At 28.2% G+C, this 25652-nt stretch overlaps 2 protein-coding genes across 4 annotated transcripts in view; one reads left to right on the forward strand and one right to left on the reverse strand.

The window, feature by feature from the left end:
• Positions 1 to 25652, reverse strand: part of LOC130666495 (acetylcholinesterase-like) — a 66217-nt gene that overhangs the window by 1122 nt on the left and 39443 nt on the right. The window contains exons 3-5 of the mRNA XM_057467540.1: positions 22743 to 22895; positions 13730 to 13893; positions 938 to 1092 (exon numbers count right to left, since the gene is read on the reverse strand). Coding sequence (XP_057323523.1) covers positions 938 to 1092; positions 13730 to 13893; positions 22743 to 22895 — 472 coding nt within the window. The remainder of the gene's footprint in view (positions 1 to 937; positions 1093 to 13729; positions 13894 to 22742; positions 22896 to 25652) is intronic.
• On the forward strand, positions 5420 to 8397 carry LOC130666502 (lopap-like). Of its 3 annotated transcripts, none has more exons than XM_057467552.1 (7): positions 5420 to 5557; positions 5669 to 5799; positions 6089 to 6259; positions 6347 to 7259; positions 7336 to 7466; positions 7529 to 7699; positions 7785 to 8397. In XM_057467552.1, exons 4-7 carry the CDS (start codon positions 7152 to 7154, stop codon positions 7945 to 7947), a joined length of 573 nt encoding a protein of 190 aa, XP_057323535.1. In that variant the 5' UTR covers positions 5420 to 5557; positions 5669 to 5799; positions 6089 to 6259; positions 6347 to 7151; the 3' UTR covers positions 7948 to 8397. The 3 variants fall into 3 exon arrangements, with proteins under 3 accessions (XP_057323535.1, XP_057323546.1, XP_057323555.1); XM_057467563.1 differs by having other exon boundaries at positions 5669 to 5729; XM_057467572.1 differs by lacking the exon at positions 5669 to 5799 and having other exon boundaries at positions 5426 to 5557.

Consider the following 25652-nt stretch of genomic DNA (forward strand, 5'->3'; position numbering starts at 1 on the left):
CACGTCTTTTAAAAATAAAAAAATAATAAACTACTAGTGTATTCTTTTACTGGCACTTGGAAAAATTTTTTTTTTAACATGGCATTTAATAATGAAACCAGTGCCCACTCGACTGGCCACAGACAACTTAATGACGTACTTCTTCTCCCACCCCCACCCTCAACCCCCACTTTAATTCTCTCTCTCTCCCAACGTATTTATTTTGTCCGACACTATAAATAAAGAATTGATGTCAATCAAAACTGTAACATAAACCGATCAATCCTAGTATAAAAAAAAAAATCAGTTATTTATTTTTTTCGAACCGCGAAATGTCACCGCGAAATAATTAATTTCCATTATTTCTTACCCTTGTCGTGCTCAAAATCTAAAAACTTACGGGTCATTTTGAAGCTCATTCAATGTAAGATAGAGCCCATTTATGATTTTTTTAGAAAAAAATTTATTTGACCGCGAAAATTCAAATTTAAAAACCCGCGGAATTAAAAAATCATTTCGCGGTTTTTTAAAATCATTTTTTATCGAACTTATTATTATTAAAAAAATATGTTGTTGTATGTCATTTTACTCGACATTGAATATTCTACAAACTCTATATATTTATTTTGATGAAAAAAATTTATTTGACTGCCCAAGTCGCGTTTGAAGACGGAGGAGTTTTAAAAAATTCGAAAAAAAATCGTAGACTTGACTTTTCACCCCCATTATTATTATCATTATTATATTTATATTGACCAAGATGATAATATATGTTCTTAGTTAATATATATAAGATTGGGAATGAATAAAAAATTGAATTACGACAGTAATGTGATTTTAATGATAGAGAGAGGGAAGGGAAGGGAAGAAATTAGGAACTGATTTGAATACAAATTAATTTTCATGCTGAGGTATATATTTATATATGTCTATATATATATAGAGGGTGTATACATGCCTGGTACGCCTGCCAATCGTGGTAAAAATTCATTCCAGAATGCGCAAGCTGGAGACCGTGGTCCGGTCCCAAGTCCGGTTGTTTCTGCATTAAAAATATAATACTGAGGTTCGTCACGAGTGTAAGGTGGCCAGTCATCACCTTCTGTCGGTTTGCTGTAAAAATAAATTTTTTATTTTTTTTTTATAAAACTCAAAAATAAAATTTTTGAATTTTTGAAAACTCGTTAGTTTTGCGACTTAGTTCATGAAATGCCGATTAAAATGAGTACCCACACTGTATTTGAATAAATATTCAAAAATCATGAAAAATTGATTAATATTTAATTAATGAATTAATAAAATAATAAATGAATCAATTAATAGGCTGTAACTTTCGAACGGTTGATTTTAAAAAAATTTTGCAAGAGACAAAAATTGTAGCCTATTAAATTTCCTTTCCAACGATCATAAATTATATATATTTATCTCATATATATACCAAGATACTAATCGGTTTGTATGAAACTTTATTTTTCCTTGGATTAAAATGTTTTTAAAATAGACATCTGTTTATTTCCGGAAAATAAATAGATCGATCACTATTCTGCATGCGCAATCGTCTAAGTTTTATTTGTGTTCGAAAGCTATTTATCATCGGATTTAACCTGCATAGTTTTTTTCTTTAAATAAAATAATAAAAAGAATTCTAGCGAAGAGTAAAATGAGAAATAAAAATAAAAGAATGAGAAATACATGTGCGGCTCGAGTCTATATGTGCCACTTGGGAATTATTTCAAGAGAAATACTGTCGTTTAGCCACCTGCTATTTTTATTTTTTTTTCGATACAAAACTTATAATTTATTTATTTTCTCCTAATGTTTTTCTCGTTCCTTTATTAGCTTGTAAATCTTTTGCTGGTTTATTTATCCATAGAGAATTTTTCATTAGAAAAAAATCAAAATAAGTATAAGCTACTTTTACCCTGATGAAATTAACAAGTCACTTGAAACAATTTTTTTCAACTTAATCTTCGAATGAAAATATATTTGATGGCGTATTCATTTTTTTTTCTAATGGTTAAATAATAATAATATTTATGAATTAATTTTTTGTTAAGTTTCTTATAAAAGTAATACTGCGACCTAGTGCGCAAAATCCCGAGTAAAATGAGTACCCACACTCTTTTTCAGTACGGGCTTCTAATAATCAAAAACTTAATTAATAATAAATTAATCAATTAATCACTCAATAACCCGTTCATAACATAGTCATGTAGGTACTTATTTTACTCGTAATTGCATCTTCTATAGTCATATCCTACTATTTATTCAATCAAAAATTTTTAACTTCTAAAAACAATCGATTTATTGATTAATTAATTGTCAAAAAAAAAAAAATTTGCTCAATTTTTTATTAGATGACTAGTGCGACCTAGATCATGAAATTTCGATTAAAATGAGTACCCACACGACAGTTGAATAAATACTTTGTAAGTAAGTAAAGCACATTAATAATATATTAATCAGTTAATCAATTAGTGACCATTTCATAACAAAGTCATGTGGGTACTCATTTAACTCGTCTCCTCGCCTAGTATTCAAATATCCCACAAATTCATTTCGAAAAAGTCATCACAGGTCAACCGAATAAAAAAATGTCACTGTAAGTTGAATTATGCCCATAAATTTCACTAAATAAAAATTGAATATTTTTTTATTTCAAAAAATAATTAAGTAATATAATTTGATGGCTTAATTTTTCTTGATTGTTCTGTCCCGTCTCATTTTTATTCTGACAAAATATATTTGAACAAGTGGCTATTAAAATTAAATATATAAACCAGATATAATTCCGCGATACCTAGTCGTTTCTTTGACTGATCATTTAATTGAAAATGTTTTACGTCTTAATTATCATTTTATTAATCACAAGCGTTTTTGGTAACATTATTTTGCCCGGACCTTGTCCTAAAATAACTCCCTTTATATTTGATCTAGATAAAGTGAGTACTTTTAAGAGAAATTAATTATTCAGGTAGAATCGTTTTGTTCAATCAGTTACAGATCCTGTTTAATAATTTAATTATTTAGGTATCAGGAAAATGGTACGAGTACAAACGCAGTTCTAATGACGAGGGTAACTGTGAAAAATGCAACATCATAACAGTCAAGGAAATCAATCCAGATGAGTCATATCTTATCTACAATAGTTATTCATCAATGTAAGTCATATATATACATATATGAATATATATATTAGGGTGGTCGTTAAAAATTGAATTTTCTCAGGCGCCCCGAAAAAAGCTTTTTCGTAGTGAAAAAATACCTGGGGAATTTTTTTTTTTTTGTTTTAAGTAAAAAAAACACGTGCGTTGGGACGATCAAAGTTCATTTTTCGATACAGTCGCAGTTTTTTTGAAATATCTCATGAAATATGCAAATTAAAGGAAAAACTTATAGAAACAATTTTGTAGGAAATTAAATTTTTGACAAAAAAGGTCATGTTTGTTTTTTTTATATAATGTGTATTTACGAAGATATTTACAAAAAACTATTTTAGATCTTATCGAGCATTTTGTCTTACGAATGTTGAACAACTTTTTTCTACATATCTTCGTAAATACACATTATATGAAAAAAATGAACATGACCTTTTTTGTTAAGAATTTAATTTCCTACAAAATTGTTTCTATGAGTTTTTCCTTTAATCTGCATATTTCATGAGATATTTGAAAAAAACTGCGATTGTATCGAAAAAAGAACTTTGGTCGTCCGAAGGCACGTGTTTTTTTTACTTAAAAAGAAAAAATCAAATTTTCCAGGTATTTTTTCACTACAAAGAAGGTTTTTATAGGGCGCCTGAGAAAATTTAATTTTTAACGACCATCCTAATATACATATATTAAAAAAAATATTTAGATATTTTTGCTTTTTTTGAAAACTCATACTATAAAGATCGATAACTTCTAAGCTATTAAATTTATAAAGATTTTGTAAGAGACCTTATTTTTAGAAAATCGAATTTTCTATCGAAAAGCTCTCTTATAAAATTTTCATAACTATGTAAATTTAGAAGTTATAGATATTAATAGTTTAGAGGAAAAAAATAATGAAATTTCGATAATAATTAAACGTTTAATTTTTTTTTTAAGGATAAACTCAACAACAAAAATAGTTGGGAAAATTTCCATAAAAAATGATAAATTTCATGTCGCATACGAAATGCCAATTTTGGGAAAAACTGTCCTCGATTTCACGGTTCTTGAGACAGATCATGATAATTACAGCGTGGCATGGAATTGCCGAAAGAAGGGATCGAATCAGTAATAATATTAATTAATAAATTGATTGCTTAATTGTTTTACCAGAATATTATTTACGGTATTTCTTTTTTTTTAGTGTTGAAAAATACTGGGTTTTTTTGAGACATCCGAAGCCATGCGTAGACATCGACACAATAATACGTAATGTGTTTAAGAGACACCATCTCACTCCTCCGAGAATGATAACGATTAATAATGAAAATTGTTTCTAATGATTTTTATTTTTTGATAAGTCAAATTATGAAAATAAATAAAAAGTATTGATGAAAAAATATATAATGATTCTGAATTTATTTAAATATTTACGGCAAATAAACTTTTCATTGCAAAAACTTAAAATTTCAAAAACAACTGAATTTTTTTTTTCTATTCTGTATGAAACGAGATCTGCGACCTCGACCTTAAAATTCCGATTAAAACGAGTACCCACACGTCATTTTAATAAATACCTCTTAGGTATGAAAATTTGATTAATAATATATTAATCAATTAATCAATTGATGACCAATTCATAACATAGTCAAGTGGGTACTTATATAAGTCGCAATTTTTTCCTCTACACGAATATCTTACTCTTTATTAAATAAAAAAGTTTAACTTTTAAAATAATTGCTGCATATAATTAATTAATTAATTATTTTGAAGAAAAAATTTTTGCTCAAATTTTTTTCAAATGACTCGTGCGACCTAGATCATTTTATCCTGAATAAGTTGAATACCCACACTACACTAGAATAAAAATTTCTTAAGTACGTAAAGTTCATTAATATTATATTAATCAATTAATCAATTAATGACCATTTAGAAATATAGTCATGTGGGTACTCATTGAACTCGTCTCCTCGCATACTAGTCAAAGGTCCCACTAATATTTCTCACAAAAATTACTGTCTACCTTTGTAATAAAAAACGACACTTTTAATTAAAATATCCCGTCAGGATCCATATAGCCTAGTAATTTCTTAACTTATTAATTTAATATCAAACATTATCAGTCTTTTATTGCAATGTTTAATATCGAAACAAAATAATTGAATAACAAAGCTTAATATATTAATATTACTTCATTGTTTAATTACGTCTTGTCTGTTCACACTTAGCAAACGTGTGAAATATATTTGGACAAGTGCCTGCTAATAAAATATATAAACCAGCGTTATAGTTACGCGATAATTAGTCGCTAATGTAAGTAGACAGTCAAATAAAAAATGATTCGTGTCTTAATTATTTTTTTATTTATTACAACCGCTTTTGCTACAAAATTTAAACCCGGACATTGCCCTAATGTCACTGCAATTTCAGTCGATCTTACAAAAGTGAGTAGTAAATAAATCTATTAACTTATTTATAAGTGTCTTCAAAAGTGATCATTTAAAAATTACATAAATAATCCGTCGAATGGTTATCGCTGTTTTATATTTTTTTAGGCGTTTGGAACTTGGTACGAGTACAGTCGCAGTCGTGACAGATCGAATAAATTAGAAAAATGTAGTTATCTACAACTTAATAAACCTGAAGCATGCTCATCAATTACAGTTTATAATAGCATTTCTAAAGAGTAATTTTATAGTTCATATCTCTATATATATAAATATATATACACATTTTATAACTTAGAAAGACAGAGAAATGAATGCCCTTTCAAATGAGTACCCACATGATATATTTATTTTAAGATTATAATTTATATATATATATATATTAATAAATATAACTATATTTGTATATTAAGAAATAAGTATAGCTTGTGGGTACTCATTCAAAAGGATATTCAATTCCCTGCATGAATATATGTATAAATATATATATATATATATATATATATATATATTTATATAAAATTTCAGAATTAATGAACCTCTAACAATGGTAACTAATTTTACTGTATTCGATGGAAAGCTCGACATCACTTACAATTTACCAGTAGTTGGGAAAATGGTAAGAGAATTGACTATCCTTAATATAGATTACAATGACTACGTAGTAGGATGGCTATGTACAAACGTAGGAAGTAACCAGTGAGTTATTAATTTAAATCATAATCAATATTGTTATTATAATATACTATATATTAAGTAAAATAAATATTTCTGTCTGATTGACAGTACCGAGAGTGTTTGGGTGCTTACACGAGAAGCGAATCCTTCAAAAAATTACAACGACTTAGCGAAATGTGCGCTTAAGTCCTACGGGCTGAAGATGCCGAAGATGGTCAGGATGGATCAGAAATATTGTCCTTACTCGTGTCAGTACCTTTAATTCTTCGGGCATAAAAACTTTTTCATCATTTAATATTTTGTGTGTATATGAATTAATTAAGAAATGATTTATAAAAAAAAAAAACTTTTTCAGTTTTTTTCCTTATACATACTGCGACCTAGACCACGAAATGCCGATTAAAATGAGTACCCACACTACAGGTTAATAAATATTTATTAAGTAAGTTAAGCACATTAATAATTTTTTAATCAATTAATCAATTAATGCCTTTTCTATAATATAGTCATGTGGGTACTCATTTAACTCGTAATTTTGTCCATAACAAAAATTTGTATTTAATTATTAAAAAAAAAATTTCGGCTCCTTATTTTTCTCAAAAAACTTACCAGTGACAAATTTTTTAATTATTTTTGTTTACAATGAGAGTAAGCGATAATAGTTACCGTAAAAATGATAGGAAATATTTTTATAGAAAATTTAATTTCCAATAAAATTGTCCTTATACTTTTTAATGTAAATTTAAAATTTTGTCGGTTTTAATCGAAATTTAGGCCACAAAATTTTGAGTGACCTTAAAAAAATGTTCATACGTATATATATATTTATTTATTTGAACAAGTGAATAAAAATCAAATATACCGCAAATATATAAAAAAAAAAAAATCAAATTAACAATCAGTCGAAATAAAAATGTCGTGGGTCATAGTTATTTTTTTGTTAATCGCGAGTACTTTTGCTGAGCTTTTCAAACCTGGGCCCTGTCCTAAAATAACTGTCGATAAAATTGATTTGGACAGAGTAAGTACTTATTATCAAATTAATGAATAAAATATTTGAATGTCTCTGTAAACTTAAAAATTAATTAAATTATCAGGTGTCTGGTATTTGGTACGAGCACAAACGCAGTATCAATAATTGGGACGATTCCGATGAATGTGGTAAAATAACTTGGAATAAACCTGAGGCAGGCGTGTCGATTATTATTTACAATAGTTTATCAAAAATGTAATTTTGAATGTGGGATGGTATTTTTTTTTTTTTATTGAAATTTTCTTCATTTTTATTAGTCTTAATGTTACGTCGACGATGACCGTTGAAAGTAAATCGACTGAACAAGGCTTCATTTACCATTTGCCGATTGTTGGAAATATGTATCACGATCATTATATTCTTGGTACCGATTATGACAATTATGGGGTAGTATGGTTGTGTGAAAACTACGAACTAGAATCTATGCAGTAAGTTCATTAATTTTTTTTTTAGAGAAAAAAAAAGTATTCTGTTAAGAAGTTCTACAGACTCTTAATCAACATTTTCTTTTAGCATTGAAAAGTTCTGGGTTTTCACACGGGAGCCAGATTTTTGGATAGATATCGAAGATTCGATAAAAGCGGCATTCGATAGTCATAGACTCGAGAAGTCGAAAATGGTGACAATGAATAACCAAGAGTGTTCTCAGAAGTGGGACGATTATTTAGAAGATTAACTGTGCGACCTAGTTCATGAAATATCGAGTAAAATGAGTACTCACACTCTATATCAATAAATACCTCTAGTGTAAGAAAACTCTATTAATAATATATTAATCAATTAATGACCATCTCATAAGATATGCTTAGGGGTACTCTATTAACTCGTCAATCCTTCACCTAGACAAATATGTACCTCATTATTCAATAAAAATATTTTTATTTAAAGAATCGTGTTGCAAACAATTAATTAATTATTTTCAAAAATTTTTTTTTTCTCATTTTTTTAGCAAATAAATACTGTGACCTAGATCACAAAATGCCGATTAAAATGAGTACCCACACTATAATTAAATAAATATTTATTGAGTCAGTTAAGTACATTAATAATATATTAATCAATTAATGACCATCTCATAAAATATGCTTGAGGGTACTCTATTAACTCGTCAATCCATCACCTAGACAAATATGTACCTTATTATTCAATAAAAATATTTTTATTTAAAAAATCGTGTTGCAAACAATTAATTAATTGTTTTCAAAAAATTTTTCTTTCTCATTTTTTTAGCAAATAAATACTGCGACCTAGATCACAAAACCCCGATTAAAATGAGTACCCACACTATAATTAAATAAATATTTATTGAGTCAGTTAAGTACATTAATGATATATTAATCAATTAATGACCATCTCATAAAATATGCTTGAGGGTACTCTATTAACTCGTCAATCCTTCACCTAGACAAATATGTACCTCATTATTCAATAAAAATTTTTTTTTTTAAGTATCGTGTTGCGAACAATTAATTAATTATTTTCAAAAATTTTTTTTTCTCATTTTTTTATCAAATAAATACTGCGACCTAGATCACAAAATGCCGATTAAAATGAGTACCCACACCACAGTTAAATGAATATTGATTAAGTAAGTTAAGTACATTAATAATTTATTAATCAATTAATCAATTAATGACTTTTCTATAACATAGTCATGTGGGTATTCGTTTTACTCGTCGTTTAAAATCTTACAAATAATTGATAAAAAGACATTAAAATATTCATGACTAAATGAATTTTTAGTCTAATTTAAATTCATCTTACAAAATAGATTAGTATATATTTAAACAAGTGCATAATAAAGTAAAGTACATGAAGCCATTAAATAATTAATCGAGTTTGTCGTTAATTCGTCAAGTCATTTAGCCGAAAATGTTGTACGTCTCAGTTATATTCTTAATTATCACAAGTACTTTTGCTAAAAACCTAGAACCTGGACCTTGTCCTAATGTGACAGTACCTATAACCGATATTCATAAAGTAAGTAAGCATTTGGTAAAGTTTCGACGTTAAATTGTCGTAGAAATGCTAAATTACAGTTTATGACTGTTTGAACTTCTTATAGATTGTGGGAGTTTGGTATGAGTACAGTCGGAGCTGCAATATTGGAAATAGTTTCGATAAATGTCAACGTCTAGTAATTGATGAGCCAGTGCAGGGCTCATCAATGTCCATTTTCGAAAGCAAATCATTATTGTAATTATAATGTATATCAATGTATAGGAAATTAAATATGCTTTAAAATGAGTACCAACATGATATATTTCATTTTATATATTTTTCATATATTTGTATTCTTTTAAATATATGTTATCAAAAATTATTAATAGATATATCATGTTGGTACTCATTCGAAAGCGTATTCAGTTTCCTATTCAATAATATATATGTATATTTATATATTTTTTTTTTAATTCAGAAGTGACGTTAACACAACAATGGTGACTAATTTTAGTATGAACAATGATAAGCTCCATGTAAAATATTATCTACCTGTCATAGGAAATATGACAAGAGATTTTACTATTCTTGGTGTAGATCATGATAATTATTGCATTACATGGCGTTGTGTGGAAATAGGGTCCAGTCAGTAAGTGAATAATTATCATTTAAGTAAATAAATAAATTGTTTATTCATTAATATGTTTATCATTCATTTTAATTTTTAGCATCGAGACACTTTATGTTTTTAGTCGACAGCCAAATCCGTCAATAAATTTAGATGAATTAACGGCATGTGCACTTTTGACCTATGGCCTGAAGATACCGGAAATGGTAAAGATCGACCATGATAATTGTTGTTATTATTAAACTATAATTTCTTATTTCGAATATTTTTTATACAATTTTATGTCGATATCAAATTTAAAACCAATAAATTTATTTTATTCTGAAACCGAACACTTTTTTTATTTTTGTAAAAAAAAATTTATTTTGTTTTACATCTAAGACATACTGCGACCTAGATCATGGAAACCCAATTGAAATGAGTACCCACACTCTATATGAATAATGAACTCTACTATAAGAAAACTGGATTAATAATATATTAATCAATTAATAATAAATTAATCAATTAATGACCATTTCATAACATGATCATGTGGGTATTCATTTTACTCGCCATTTCACCCTCTATACAAATATCTTACTCATTTATTAATAAAAAATTTCCCGTACGATTAATTACAAAAAAAAATCATTTTAGATTAATTAGTAAAATATATCCAGTATAAGAAATATGTTTGAGACCCGATAGATTTTTTTTTTTTTCAAACATTCTTTATTAATTAAAAGTACATAATTAACTTGAAAATTAAAAAAAATATTAATACACATCACAGATTTAAAAACAACAATCGTTATCGATCCTGGCCATTTTCGGCATCTTCAGGCCATATTTTTTGAACGCACACTTGGTTAATTCCTTCAAATTTGCTGGCGGTTTTGGCCGTCGACTAAACGACCAAGATCTTTCGACACTAAAGAATTTAAACATAAATAATTTATTTTATTTTATACTAATTAACAGTATTAATTATTCGATAACTTACTGTTTCTTTCCAACGTTAACACAATTATATACCACGCAATAATTATCATAATCAATTTCCAGAATCGGAAATTTGTTGAATATTTTTCCCACAACAGGTAAATTAAAGTAAATTCCTGTACCTTCGTCGCTTATAAAGCTTTCGGCGACCATCGTTAGCGTCGTGTTTACTCTGATAAATATTCAAAGCTATTAATTGTCAATTAATCAGTTATTTTTTTAAAATTCAAACTTCAAATGACCATAACTTATGAATTAATGGTTTTATGAAAATTTTATAAGAATCCTTTTTTGTAGGAAATTTAATTTTCTATAAAATAAGTCCTAAAGTTAATCACTGTAACTTCGATAGTTCAGAAGTTATCGGCAGTTGAAGTTAAAAAAAAAATAAGAACTGAAAAAATTAGGAATTTTAAATTTCAAATGACCATAACTTATGAACTAATGGTTTTATGGAAATTCTATAAGAATTCTTTTTGGTAGGAAATTTTATTCCCTACAAAAAAGGTGCTAAGGTTAATCACTGTAACTTTGATAGTTTATAAGTTATCGGCAGTTGAAGTTCAGAAAAAGTTAAAAACTGAAAAAACGATGAATTTTAAATTTTAAAAATAATAAAAGTGAATTTAAATTTTTCAATTACAATTTTGAGTTCGTGGTATAGACAGCTTTAGTTACACCGTTAACGGGTTCATGCATGTAAATTTTATTACATCTGTCCAAATTTTGATAGATATTAGAACTGCGTAGAATTTCAAACCAATCTCCGGATGCCTAAAGAATTAAATATACAAGAAATTTTATGTAAAGTTTAAAATTATGTTTTGGATACTTAATAATTGTAGAATACTTGCTTTGCATAAATCAACTGGAGGCGCAGTGACATTAGGACACGGTCCAGGTTGAAGTTTTATAGCAAAAGTGCTTGTGACAAGTACATAAATAATCAAGACACGAAACATTTTTTAGTTTAATGTCTAGTTAAATTAACGACTAATTATCGCGGAATTATAACGCTGGTTTATATATTTTATTAGCAGGCACTTGTCCAAATATATTTCATACATTGGCAAAGTGTGAACATACAAGACGTAATTAAATAATGAAGTAATATTAATATATTAAGCTTTTTTATTTAATTATTTTGTTTTGATATTAAACATTGCAATAAAAGACTGATAATGTTTGATATTAAATTAATAAGTTAAGAAATTACTAGGCTATGGACCCTGACGGGATATTTTAATTAAAAGTATCGTTTTTTTATTACAAAGGTAGACAGTAATTTTTGTGAGAAATATTAGTGGGACCTTTGACTAGTACGTGAAGGGACGAGTTCAATAAGTACCCACATGACTATATTTCTAAATGGTCATTAATTGATTAATTGATTAATATAATATTAATGAACTTTGCGCACTTAAGAAGTTTTTATTCTAGTGTAGTGTGGGTACTCATCTTAATCAGGATAAAATGATCTAGGTCGCGAGTCATTTGGAAAACATTTGAGCAAAAATTTTTTCATCAAAATATTTAATCAATTAATTATATGCAGCAATTCTTTTACAAGTTAAATTTTTTCATTCAATGAAGAGTAAGATATTCTTGTATAGGGAAAAATTGCGACTTATATAAGTACCCACTTGACTATGTTATGAATTGGTCATCAATTGATTAATTGATTAATATATTATTAATCAACTTTTCATACCTAAGAGATATTTATTAAAATAACGTGTGGGTACTCATTTTAATCGGGATTTCAAGGTCTAGGTCGCAGTACTAATTGAGCTTGAAATTAAAACAAAAAATTTTTTCCACAAACGCCGATCCTAGTGTACGTACATTTTTTCTCTCAAACTTTTTCTTGCAAATTCGTAGATATAAAAATTTTTTTTTTTCTAACGATTGGGAAAAAACGTGCAATTGGTACACTTGTCTCTTGACAGAGTACACGTTCTAGTAAGACATCAGCTCAGAGTCACGTAGTATTAACTCAGGTGTCTTTTAGTACTTTTTATTGATTTTACGTGCGGAAAAAGTAAAAAAAAATTCATTTGTTTATTTGTGGTTTTTTTTTTCATTTTTTCTTTCCACAAATAAATATTATTGCACAATTTTTTACACTACAACTAACTTTTATTTTTCCTGAACTCAAAAATTATTTTAAAAGTCCGCGAAATTTTCAAATTCAAACTAAAAAAAATTCAATTTTTTTTAAATTTCTGATAAGTAATTTTTGTTTCGTATAAATATATATATGTTATTTATTTATATAAAATTTTTATCTACATTATATATAAGAAAAAAAAAATATACGAATGTAATAAAAGAAGAACGTGAACCCTAGTAAAGATACTAGGTAAATATAAACTGTTAAGACTCGAGTCGAGGGTTGGTTTTTTATCTTTAAAATAACGTGTCTACGGTTCATCTTATATCCCCTATAACACTATACTACACATATTTTTTTTTGCCTGGTTATATCTCTTTAAAGACTTTAATATATTATTTTTTTTTTATCATAAAAAGTAAATATTATTTTTTGCTGCTCAAAATTAATGTAACTTCCTAAATATCACTTTTACAAAAAAATTTATTTATACCTTTTTTGTAGACCACAAAATTATCTACAAATTTGTACTCATATATATTTTCGATATCTTTGATAGTTCAGTAGATATTTGAACAAAAAGATAAATAATCAATTTGATTTCGTGAAATTCAGGATTTTGAATTTGAAATTTAAAAAATTTAATTTTCTGACTCAAGTATTGGGTTTAGGAAAAAATTTATTGAATACTTTTTTGTAGAAAATTTAATTTCCTATAGAAAATTACTGAGATAATTTTGGTGTAAGTGCGATAGTTTGGATGTAATATCGTGATATAGATAAATAACTTACCCAGTGAAAGCGAAATTTGAAAATGCTGAAATTATTTTCATTGACAACTCGCGTTCTTTGTCAGTATATTTTAGTGACGTATTTAATGGGTGTCCAAATACATATTCAACTTCATCGCCGTGTACTACACCCATCCATTTACCCCACAAATTCGTGCTCGATCTCTGTAACATAAAACAATTTTTTTTTTAGTTTTCTATACAAAAAAAAAAAAAAATATACATATATATACATATATTTATATATAAAAGTGTAGAAAATTTTATAAGCTCTGAAATGAGTACCAACACGGTATATTTATTTTTATATATTTATTTGATACATATATCCTGACATATATATGAATAAAAAATTATCAAAAATATATACGTCGTGTGGATACTCATTTTAAAGAGAATTTGAATCCTCATTCATTTATGTAATAAAATATATATATTTATATATATGTATATATATATATATATTTTATTTTTTTATCTCATTTAATTTATTTTTATTTTTAGTGCACATTTCTAAAGAAGCCAATATTTCTATTTTATTTTATATATTTTTTTTATCACTACCGGGTTGAAAAGATAAAAGCGAGACGTGGAATAAAATTCAAGAATTCGCCTTAAAGAAGGATCAATCCTTCTCTCTTGAGTATCTAAACAAACATATAAATATATATATATATATGTATTATATAAATTGAAAAATTTTTCTTTATAAATAATTGAATTATAAAAAATAATTTTCTTTGAGCATTAAGTAGAAAAAAATAAATTGAGATAGAAAATTATCATCTTGAAAAAATTCTCATATATATAGATATATATGTAGATATTCTTCGATCTATACTGAAATTAATAATAATAATAATTCAGAAAAAAAGTTGACCGCAATTTATTTTTTTTTAAATTATTTGAATATTTTTCTATTGTTCTGTAATGAGCGTACATACTCATGATAGCAAACAATGATAAATATATATAAATATATAGGTATGTGTGTGGGTGGGTGGTTGCAAGTGGGGAGAGGGTGGAAAGTATTGAAGTTAAAATTCACATGCGGGCACAAAGCCACAAACTTTAAATGGATGCTTTTATTTGACCGCTTGATAGCGAGAATTTCATTATATTATCAAGCTTTCAGGAGGTAATTAAATATTTCATTAGAATTATAAACGAAAGTTTAATTAACTCATTAAAATATATAATTTACTTATTTATTTATTTATTATTGTAGAAATCTCCTCTTTCTTTGCCTTCCGTTTCAGCATAAATATTATAATCATACGTCATTCTGCTCGTTATTAAATTCTCTACAACTTTTGTCTGAAATTTTTTTTTATAAAAAATTTATTTCATCCCCAAAATCTCCTCCGATCCAAAAAGTTCAAAAATTCAAAAAACAGACTCCAATTCCGCGCCTTGGAAATTTTATTTTTCACCACTTCCGGTTCATAAAAATTATTATTGTTATACATGATTCTACTCGTCATTAAATTCTCTACAACTTTCGCCTGGAACTTTTTTTTCAAAAAAATTTAGTTCATCCCCAGAATCTCCTCCGATCCAAAAAATTCAAAAAATTAAGTCTCTAATTCCGCGCCTTGGCAATTTTATTTTTCTCTACTTCCGGTTGATAAAAGTCATCATTGTCATACATAAATTTACTCGTCATTAAATTCTCTACAACTTTCGTCTAAAACTTTTTTTTCTAAAAAATTTATTTCATCCCCAAAATCTCCTCCGATCCATAAAATTCAAAAATTCCAAAAATAGACTCCAATTCCGCGCCTTGGAAATTTTATTTTTATCCACTTCCGGTTTATAAAAATTATTATTGTCAGACATGAATTTACTCGTCATTAAATTCTCTACAACTTTCGCCCGAAACTTTTTTTTCTAAAAAATTTATTTCATCACCAAAATCTCCTCCGATCCATAAAATTCAAAAATTCAAAAAATTAAGTCTCCAATTCCGCGCCTTGGAAATTTTATTTTTCTCCACTTCCGGTTCATGAAAATCATTATTGTCATACATAAGATTACTCGTCATTAAATTCTCTACAACTTTCGTCCGAAACTTTTTTTTCAAAAAAATTTATTTCATCCCCAAAATCTCTTCCGATCGAAAAAGTTCAAAAATTCAAAAAATTAAGTCTCCAATTCCGCGCCTTGAAAATGTAATTTTTCTCCAGTTCCGGTTCATAAAAATAATTATTGTCATACATGAATTTACTCGTCATTAAATTCTCTACAACTTTCGTCTAAAACTTTTTTTTCTAAAAAATTTATTTCATCCCCAAAATCTCCTCCGATCATAAAATTCAAAAATTCAAAAAATAAAGTCACCAATTCCGCGCCTTGGAAATTTCATTTTTCTCTACTTCCGGTTCATAAAAATTATTATTGTCATACATGAATTCACTCGTCATTAAATTCTCTACAACTTTCCTCTGAAACTTTTTTTTCTAAAAAATTAATTTCATCCCCAAAATCTCCTCCGATCCCTAAAATTCAAAAATTCAAAAAATTAAATCTCCAATTACGCGCCTTGGAAATTTTATTTTTTTCCACTTCCGGTTCATAAAAATTATTATTGTCATACATGAATTTACTCGTCATTAAATTCTCTACAACTTTCGCCTGAAACTTTTTTTTCTAAAAAATTTATTTCATCCCCAAAATCTCTTCCGATCGAAAAAGTTCAAAAATTCCAAAAATTAAGTTTCCAATTCCGCGCCTTGGAAGTGTAATTTTTCTCCACTTCCGGTTCATAAAAATAATTATTATTATACATCATTTTACTGGGGATTAAATACCCTAGAACCCCCACCCCAAATTAAACCCTAAAAAAAATTCTTTCCCCTAAATTATACCCTCGATCGATTCCCCATTAAAACGACTCACTAACAAACCACCAATTCCTTTCCCCCTTCACTCCCTTTTCCGCGGCCCTGAACGTAAGAAAAAAAAAAAAAATAAAACTTAGGCAACACAAATCCAGTTATAAATTTTCCCCCAATCCAATAGACAATAATAATCCTTAGGGCAAACTTTGTCCTTAAGATTTTTATCAGAATTCGGTCTCGTGTTCCACGAGAAATTTCCCCGCGTCCCGCGATACGCGATCGCGTAAGCAACCGAGCCCTGGAATTTTCTACAGCTAAATAAAATAACTCAAGTCCAGATTATAGATTTCGAGTACCAGCATCAAGATAACAGTGATCTTGATATTAAAACATTTTTTTTTTAAAAGAATTTTGAATTTTACGCAGTCGCGTAAAATAAATTTGTTTATTTGTAAAATTATTTATAGATTTGATTTGATAATTAAATTAAATGAGCAGCGATAAGTGCGTGAATGGGTGCCATTAAGTTTATGGATAGGGTGAATAGGTGAGGTGGGGAAGGGTTAGGGGGAGAATAAGATTAGAGTAAGTAGCGGGTGAGTAAAGGCCTGAAGGCTTCGGCGGGTTAAGGAAATTCTAAACTCGGTTTAAAGGGAATTATCTAACTTTGAGAATGTTACTGTTACTGATACGGGTAATTACGGGTATGACCACCTTTTGTATACATATATATATATACATATATGTGTAGAAAATTTAATATGCTTTCAAATGAGTACCAACATCATATACTTCTTTTAAAATTTTTTTTCATACATATATATATACATATATAATATATATATTTTGAGAGAAAATTTAACGACCTTTAGAATGAGTACCAACATGGTATACTTATTTTTAAAATTCCAAAAGATGTACATATATTTTATTTTAAATGTATGAAAATATATGTTTATCTCATATATTAATAAAAAATAAGTATGTCATGTGGGTACTCGTTTTAAAGGGCTTTGAATTTCTTATTTAAAAAAATATATGTTTATCATTTTCATCGAAATACTCTCTCGAAAAATGGCATTACAGTTATATAAATTTTTTTAATTATTTTAATTCTCGCAATTTTATTAATTACGGCGGGAAGATCTGAGGCTTGGCCCACGGGGTCGACGTTTTTTTGCTCGACTAAAATATTCCGCTCTGAAAATTTTCTCCCTCCCCCTTCTCTGAAAATAACATATGCACCCAGCAGTCTGACACACTGGCACAGCGAGACTTAAATTTATAGCAAGTTATTGCCCAGAAACACAATTCTAGCAGAAATATCTGGATTTCTTGTCAGCGAAACCACTCGCGTTCTAACAAGATACCGCGTAATTTATGACTATACTGTTTATAAGCCCACGTGTGCTACCCGTGCACATTAAATACATCGTATATTATGTCCCTGTTATGATATGAAAATTTTCTTACCCATAGTTACACTTTTATATACTTTTTTATGTCTCACTATTAATAATCGCCTATTTTATGCCTTCAACTATTCCTTTTTTTTTTTTTCTACTTGTTTGGAGGGTGCCGACAAGTGTTACTTTCGCTCAGATAAGAGCTTCAGACACTCATGAATAAATAATAAATAATGATAATAATACATTCTTTTTTTTTTCGCGGATCCGCGGATTAAGTCCGCGGATCATTTATCAGCGCCATAGACTTTTTTTGGAAGCTAAAAAAGTGGGGAAGGAGCTGGGGAGAATGTCAATGAGCTAGAAATTTGAAAAAAAATTTTCGCGGGAAAATTTAAATTTTGGCGGGAAAATTCAAAATTCAAAAATTTAATTTTTGATAATTCTTTTTTTTACTGGATTTTTTGAAAAAAATGGGGGTTGTATCAGGTCATTTTACTCGGTATTAAACGCGCAATCACTTGAGCCATTAAATTTTATGTAAAAAAAATTTTCTCATACTTTTCTGTGCAGATTAATATAAATATATGAAAAAAAAAATTATTTTCCATTAAAAAACTTCAAATTCTGTAAAAGCTATTGCAGATATAAAAAAAATGTACAGGAACAATTTTGTAGTAAATTAAATTTCGCACAAAATAAGTATTTATGACTTTTAACATAGTTCTGATAGTTACCGCGTAATTTATATTTTAAGTCAAAAACTTTTTAATGAATAAGAATTTACGGATGAAAAAAAATCTTTAGGGTAAAAATTTTTAGTAATTAATCATTTAATAACTTTTGAGGTATTTGTGGTTTATTTGAATACCATGAGGTGTCGTTAAATATATACCTTCATATACATATACATATATAAGGAAATATAACCAGAACTAGAATAACTAAAATGGACAATTAAAGTCGGTATTTAAATTAAAACTTTGAAGTATTCAAGTGTTGGCTCAAAATCTTGGTATCCATTCAAAACTTTCCGTAACATATATCTCATATACATATATATGAAGTATATATGTATAACTTCAATAGCTTTGGGATCTCAGTAAACCGCGAAAAAGTTTTTTTTAGAGAATTTCAATTTTCTTTTTTTATTTCATCTCATGTGGATAAAAAGTTATTCCTTTGCATTTAGCGGGTGAATTTAATATTACGCAGTCACTCATTTTTCTTTTAAACTCTCTATGCTTCTTTGCGTTTTGTTAAACTTAAATAATAATTATATTTACTCATGTTATTAAAATTCCTTTAGATACTGAGTTTTTATTAAAAAAATTTTTTTCTTTTACAGGAAAAGTTACCGTTGAATTTTATTATTATTTCTAGAATTAAAGTTATTATCATTTTGCACGGAAAAAAATAATCGGTAACAGCTACTGGAATAACTGGTGGCAGCTACCGAAATAACTGGTTGCAGCTACCAAAATAATCGGTATCAGCTACCAAAATAATCGGTAACAGCTACCGAAATAATCAGTAACAGCTACCGAAATAATGAGTAACAGCTACCGAAATAACCGGTGGTAGCTACTGAAATAATCGGTTGCAGCTACCGAAATAATTGGTCGCAGCTACCGAAATAAACGGTGGCAGCTACTGAAATAATCGCTGGCAGCTACCGAAGTAATGAGTAACAGCTACCGAAATAACCGGTGGCAGCTACTGAAATAATCGGTTGCAGCTACCGAAATAATTGGTCGCAGCTACCGAAATAAACGGTGGCAGCTACTGAAATAATCAGTTGCAGCTACTGAAATAACTGTTGGTAGCTACCGAAATAATTGGTAGCAGCTACCGAAAATTGTTCGATTGCAGCTACCAATTATTGTGGTATCGGATACCGAAATAATTGGTAGCTGCTACCAAAAAGTAATCGGTAGTAGCTACCGATCGTTAATTAGTAGCTGCTACCGATTATTTTTTTCCGTGTAATTTTTAGTATTTTTCAGTCATCAGAACGTTAGTATTTTTTCCACCTTAGAAAATTTTCAATTTTTTCGAGTTTCGGCTCAAAGTTCCGATAAATTGAAAACGAAAATTTTCTTGAGCCAGGAAATCATTTTTTTCTGTCGTAAAATTTTTAAAAATTATTTAATAATCATAATAACTCAGTAACTATCAAATTTATGAAAAAACGTAATGAATATTTATTTTTAGTAAATTAAATTTTCTACAAAAAAGATCTCTACACATTTTCACGTAAGTTCAATAGTTTAGTAATTAACTACAGTAATTACAAGCTGACTTTCTTTCTCGTGGTTCTAGTGTTCATAAATAATATATATGTATGTATATATATATATAGACTTTTGTAAATTGATGGATGGAGGTTTAAGAACATTTAATTACAGCAAAATGGTGTATAATAACCTCCATAAATCTTCTGAGCAATTACTCAAAATAATTGAATAAAATCTTGTAACGCAATAATTAAAATAAATGTTTGAAATAAACAACAAAAATTAGACGAGTAAAATAATAAATAAAATAACAATATTACTTAAGTGAATCGGTTGAAAGTGTCTGCCGTGGATGATAAATTTAAAGACAAGATAACTCGACAGCAAAAGCTTTAACACAAAGAAGGACTGAAAGCCAGTAAGAAAATCCGCGATTTGGTCGCGGTCTTACAAGATTTAACTTGACATTTATGAGTAATGACATTTTCCCTCTTTGTCTTTACCTCTATCTCTGTCCTCATTTTATACTTTAACCATCTATTACTTTACCTCATTATACATAAATATATGTTACATTTTACCGCAAAGCAACCTCATCATCGTCATAATTTTAAAACCTTTTTAATTTTCTCGTGCACTTGATAAATTATCTAGTTTGTTAATTACTCGTTTACTTTATAAAAAAAAAAAAAAGTTAGAACAAAATTTTTTTTTTTGTGGAAAACAGTCGCTACAGTAGACCTAGTGGGAGTCCAAATGAAGTGGGGTCGTCGCTAGGGTAAGTGAAGTAGTGGGGAGTAAGGGTGGGAGACAAAAATTTTTTTTATTGGATGAAGAAATGAAAAAAAAAAAAATGAGTAAAATAATTTTTTTTATGAGGTACAGTTGCTATGGTAGTCGGAGTGGGGGTAGAGTGTAAACGGGGAGCGTTGCTATGGTAATTAACGGTAGTGGGGAACGTTGCTATGGTAACTAATGGTAGTAGGGAGCGTTGCTATGACTACTGACGATAGTAGGGAGCGTTGCTATGGCAACTGACAATAGCGGGGTGGGGGGGGGCGTTTCTATGGTAACTAACAGTAGCGGGGAGCGTTGCTATGGTAACTAATGGTAGTGGGGGGTGTTTCTATGGTAACTAACAGTAGTGGGGAGCGTTGCTATGGTAACTAATGGTAGTGGGGGGCGTTGCTATGGTAACTAATGGTAGTGGGGGGCGTTTCTATGGTAACTAACAGTAGCGGGGAGCGTTGCTATGGTAACTAACAGTAGTGGGGAGCGTTTCTATGGTAACCAACAGTAGTGGGGAGCGTTGCTATGGTAACTAATGGTAGTGGGGGGCGTTACTATGGTAACTAATGGTAGTGCGAAGCGTTGCTAGGACAGCTAATGGTAGTGGGAAGTGCTGCTATGACTACCGACGATAGTAAGGAGCGTTGCTATGGTAAGTAAAATAGGGGAGGGTAGTGGTAAAGAAAAAAATTGATTTTTCAAAATTTCTAGTACTTTTCAATTTCAATATTGAAGAAATAAATTAGAAAAAAATTATTTTCGGGAATTAAAAATTTTGGTTATTAATGAGGATTCAAAAAAAAATTCACTAGTAATTGATAATCAAAAAAATTAATTTTAAAAATTCGGTAATAATAAATGTTAATTTATTAATTTTATTTAATTAAAAAAATTTTTCACGAATCTAGTATCTCAATATTAATAAAAAATTTCTTCCGTTTACACAAATCGGAATGAAAAGAATAATTACCTTGTAAGCTTCAGCTTTATCTCTTGTTTAATAATTAATTTACTTTACTTCATTTTTTTTTTAAATATATCAAAGGAAAACTTCAGAGAATTTCATAAATTAGTCATGAATTTTTTTCTTGTTACAGTTGAATGAATTACTCGGTAAAGAATCAGTGATTTAATCACTAAAGTAATTTTTTTTTTCAATTTCCAAAAAAAAAAAAAATTTTTCATAAAAGTTGAACTGTTTTATTTGCGTACGTAACAAGATTCCTCTAGAGTAAATAGAGTTAATAGACATATATATAATATATAAATGTTGATGTTTACAGAATAAGCGCAAGCGCGCGTAGTGTAAACTTTTATAAAAAAGTAAGCGTTTGAAATGTAGCCGTGAGATAGAATAAAAATAGATAATATAAAAATAATAATGATAGTAATAGTGTGATAATAGAGATAAAAAAGTTGTACAGAAGCTGTCGCGCTTCATAAAAACTACTCCTTTTTTTTTTTTTATCATCGAACACTTTTAGAATTCAAATCAAAATTTCTCGTAAACTATCAGAGTTAGGCAACAAACTCTCAGAACTTTTTTTATAGGAAATTTAATTCCCTATAAAAAAGTTTTTGTCTTTTTTTTCGTATCTCTAATGGTTTGGATGGAATTTGAATTCAAAGATTCAAAGACAGTCAATTTTTGAAAATCGATGGCACGCGATATTGGAGTTCGATTTACATTATTAGTGTTAATTTTTTTGTTTACGTTATTGGTAATGGAAAAAAGTACTTACTTGTGTGAAGAAATAATAGTAGACCTTCATACCACGTTCAGCAAACAATTGAGCGAACAGTGTGGACGGACATATAAAAAAATAATCGCCTACAATATCAGCAATCGCTTTCTGATATCTGTAACCATCTTTAGGCCGTTCCCAATCGGTGTACTGTAACAGATAACAACAATTGTCTCTAATTAATCTCTGTACACAATAATCGTCTTAAAACATTCAAATTGCCGCTAACTACATCCGCAATTTTTTTTTTTATCTTTGAATCGACAAAAAAAAAATCACAGATTCAATAAAAATGCAGGGATAAATTTACATCGGAAGTATGAATCTTTACAAAAATGATTTCTATCTCTTAACATAAATCAAATATTTTATCATAAATTTAAAAATATATTTAGATTATTTTTTGAAAAGACGTCACTCGATACTCAAATAAAACTACATACATATATGACGCATGACATATATATTTTTGTGCAGGGAATTAAATGCCCTTTAAAATGAATACCCAGATGCTATATTTTATTCTAAATTCTTACATACATATATTTAGATATATATATAAATATCGCTTATAAAATATTTGTAATAAATATGGCATGTGGGTACTCATTTTAATGGGCATTTAATTCTCTACATACATATATATATAAATATATAAATATATAAATATATATATATATATATATATATATATATATATACATATATATATAAAATGATAAAAAATAAAATGGCCTTCAAAAAGAATACCCACATGCTATATTCAACTTTGATTTCTTTTATACATATATTCTCATATATTTCGATCTCGATATATATCTTGTAAAATATTAATAATAAATATGGCATGTGGGTACTCATTTGAAAGAGCATTCAATTCCCTACATATATATATATATAAAATTTGGATTTGCATAAAAAAGTAAAAAAAAATTTCATAAAACTATTCTGCATGTTCGACGTCTAATATCCTCATGTCTTTTCTTTCTACTCAACCCTTTACTCCCTCTACTCCCCCTCCCCCTTCTGACTCACACCCCTAATATCTTCACTTACATCTTTTTTATCATGACTTTTTACCCTCGTATGTCTCAATATTCGTTTTCTTCCATACTCTCAAAAAAAAAAATTCTCTACAATTTAAAAATTTTTTTTTTTGCGCTAATTACAAGAGAGTACTATAGACTTTAGTCAACTTGGCTAATGTATTTAAACTTCATTAAATAGGTTAAACAAAAAAATTCAGTGGCTAAAAAAATTTCAGAGTTAAGTGAAAAAAAAAATGTTTTCGATTAAATTAAAAGTAAGAGATCGTAATTTAAAAATTAATGAAATATATAATTACAAATCTAAATTGCGTGTGTGAAATCAGATGCCCTTGATTGTAAACACAGAATTAAATTACAGTGGCCTCTGGTGGCAATACAGTGTAAACATAAATATTTGTTGTGTACGTGACGTCATTGGTATTGAGAGTACTCAGGTAAATTTAATTAATACAATGTAAACAGAGTTTAATTGATTCGCAATTTATTATTTTCTGTAGCGAGTAAATTACGCAACAGCGAACAATTCCAAGCTTTTCATTTTGTATTAAAAATATACCACCAAATATATACAATAACTATACATCATATATGCTTATCGAATCGAAATTTTCCCGCCTACAATTTTTGTCTCTTTATAAATTTCCCTAAAACCGCCCCTTCAAAAGTTATCAGCCCGGGAAAATTTGAATTCAAAAAAAATTTTTTTTCCCGCCGGATTTTTATTTTTTAAAGTTAAAAATTTTGATTAAAAAAATTTTTTTCACTCTAGGTCACTACTCAGCTTTTGCCTACACACATTAAGCTTTCACCCAAATTTTTTTTTTTTACTCCACGTCAATTAGTCGCTTAGATATCGACGATTTTCCTTCGTGACATTTATGTCAGTGACATAAATGTCACGAAGGTAATTCTTAAATAACAGCAATAAATTCAATAGTAGACTCGAAATTAGCAATGAAACTTTTTTAACTGTAACAATAGACAATCAGTTAATACTCGATCAATTGTTTCGAAAAAAAAAAGCGATAATTGATAGACAGAAATAATAAAATAGTCAATAGTCAATTTTGAAGTAGGAATTATTTGCACACAAGCTGCACTTGATTACTACCATCAATTTTATGTTTCATATATATCTATACATATATATATAAAAGTTGAAATGCCCTCTAGGATAATGAAATAAGTTAGTACTTCTATTTCCGTTTTCTCTTCCCCCTCCCCCACCTACTCTACGCCACCCCCTTCTTCTTTCTCTTTACTTTCTCACATTCACCAACGCCCATTTCAATCGATTCAAATTCATTTAAACTATTAAATTCACACTAACAACACTTGCAATCTTTTTTCAATTTTATTCATTCGCTTTTTTTTTTTTTTATGAAAAAAAAAAATTAAATGAACTAATCAAAATATTTCTTATATTTGATATGAAAATTACTCGGTAAATATGAGAGATAGACAAAAATTTAAAGAGACCTTTTTTGTAGAGAATTAAATTTGTGATAAAAAAGTACTGATATGTTATTGTCATATTTTTGATATATAATAAGATATGTTGGTGGCAAACATTAATGAGCGAAATTTGAAGTTCGTTTTTCAATATTTTGGAAATTACTCTTTAAGAATGAAAGTTACGTTAAAATTACTCAGGGGCTTTTTTGTAGGGAATTAAATTTGCTACAAAAATTAATCGGACCATTTTTGCTGTAAATGTACAAGTTGAGCCGTAATGTTGATACAAAGAGAGAATAGAATTTTAGTAGAATTTTTTTTTTTTTGGAGTTAATTAATGTTGAATCATGTAAAGTACAATAAGTAATTTGTAAAATGTGTCTAGACTTAAGAACACACGAGA

The sequence above is a fragment of the Microplitis mediator genome, chromosome 1 (assembly GCF_029852145.1).
Source record: "Microplitis mediator isolate UGA2020A chromosome 1, iyMicMedi2.1, whole genome shotgun sequence".
Classification (NCBI taxonomy): Eukaryota; Metazoa; Arthropoda; class Insecta; order Hymenoptera; family Braconidae; genus Microplitis; species Microplitis mediator.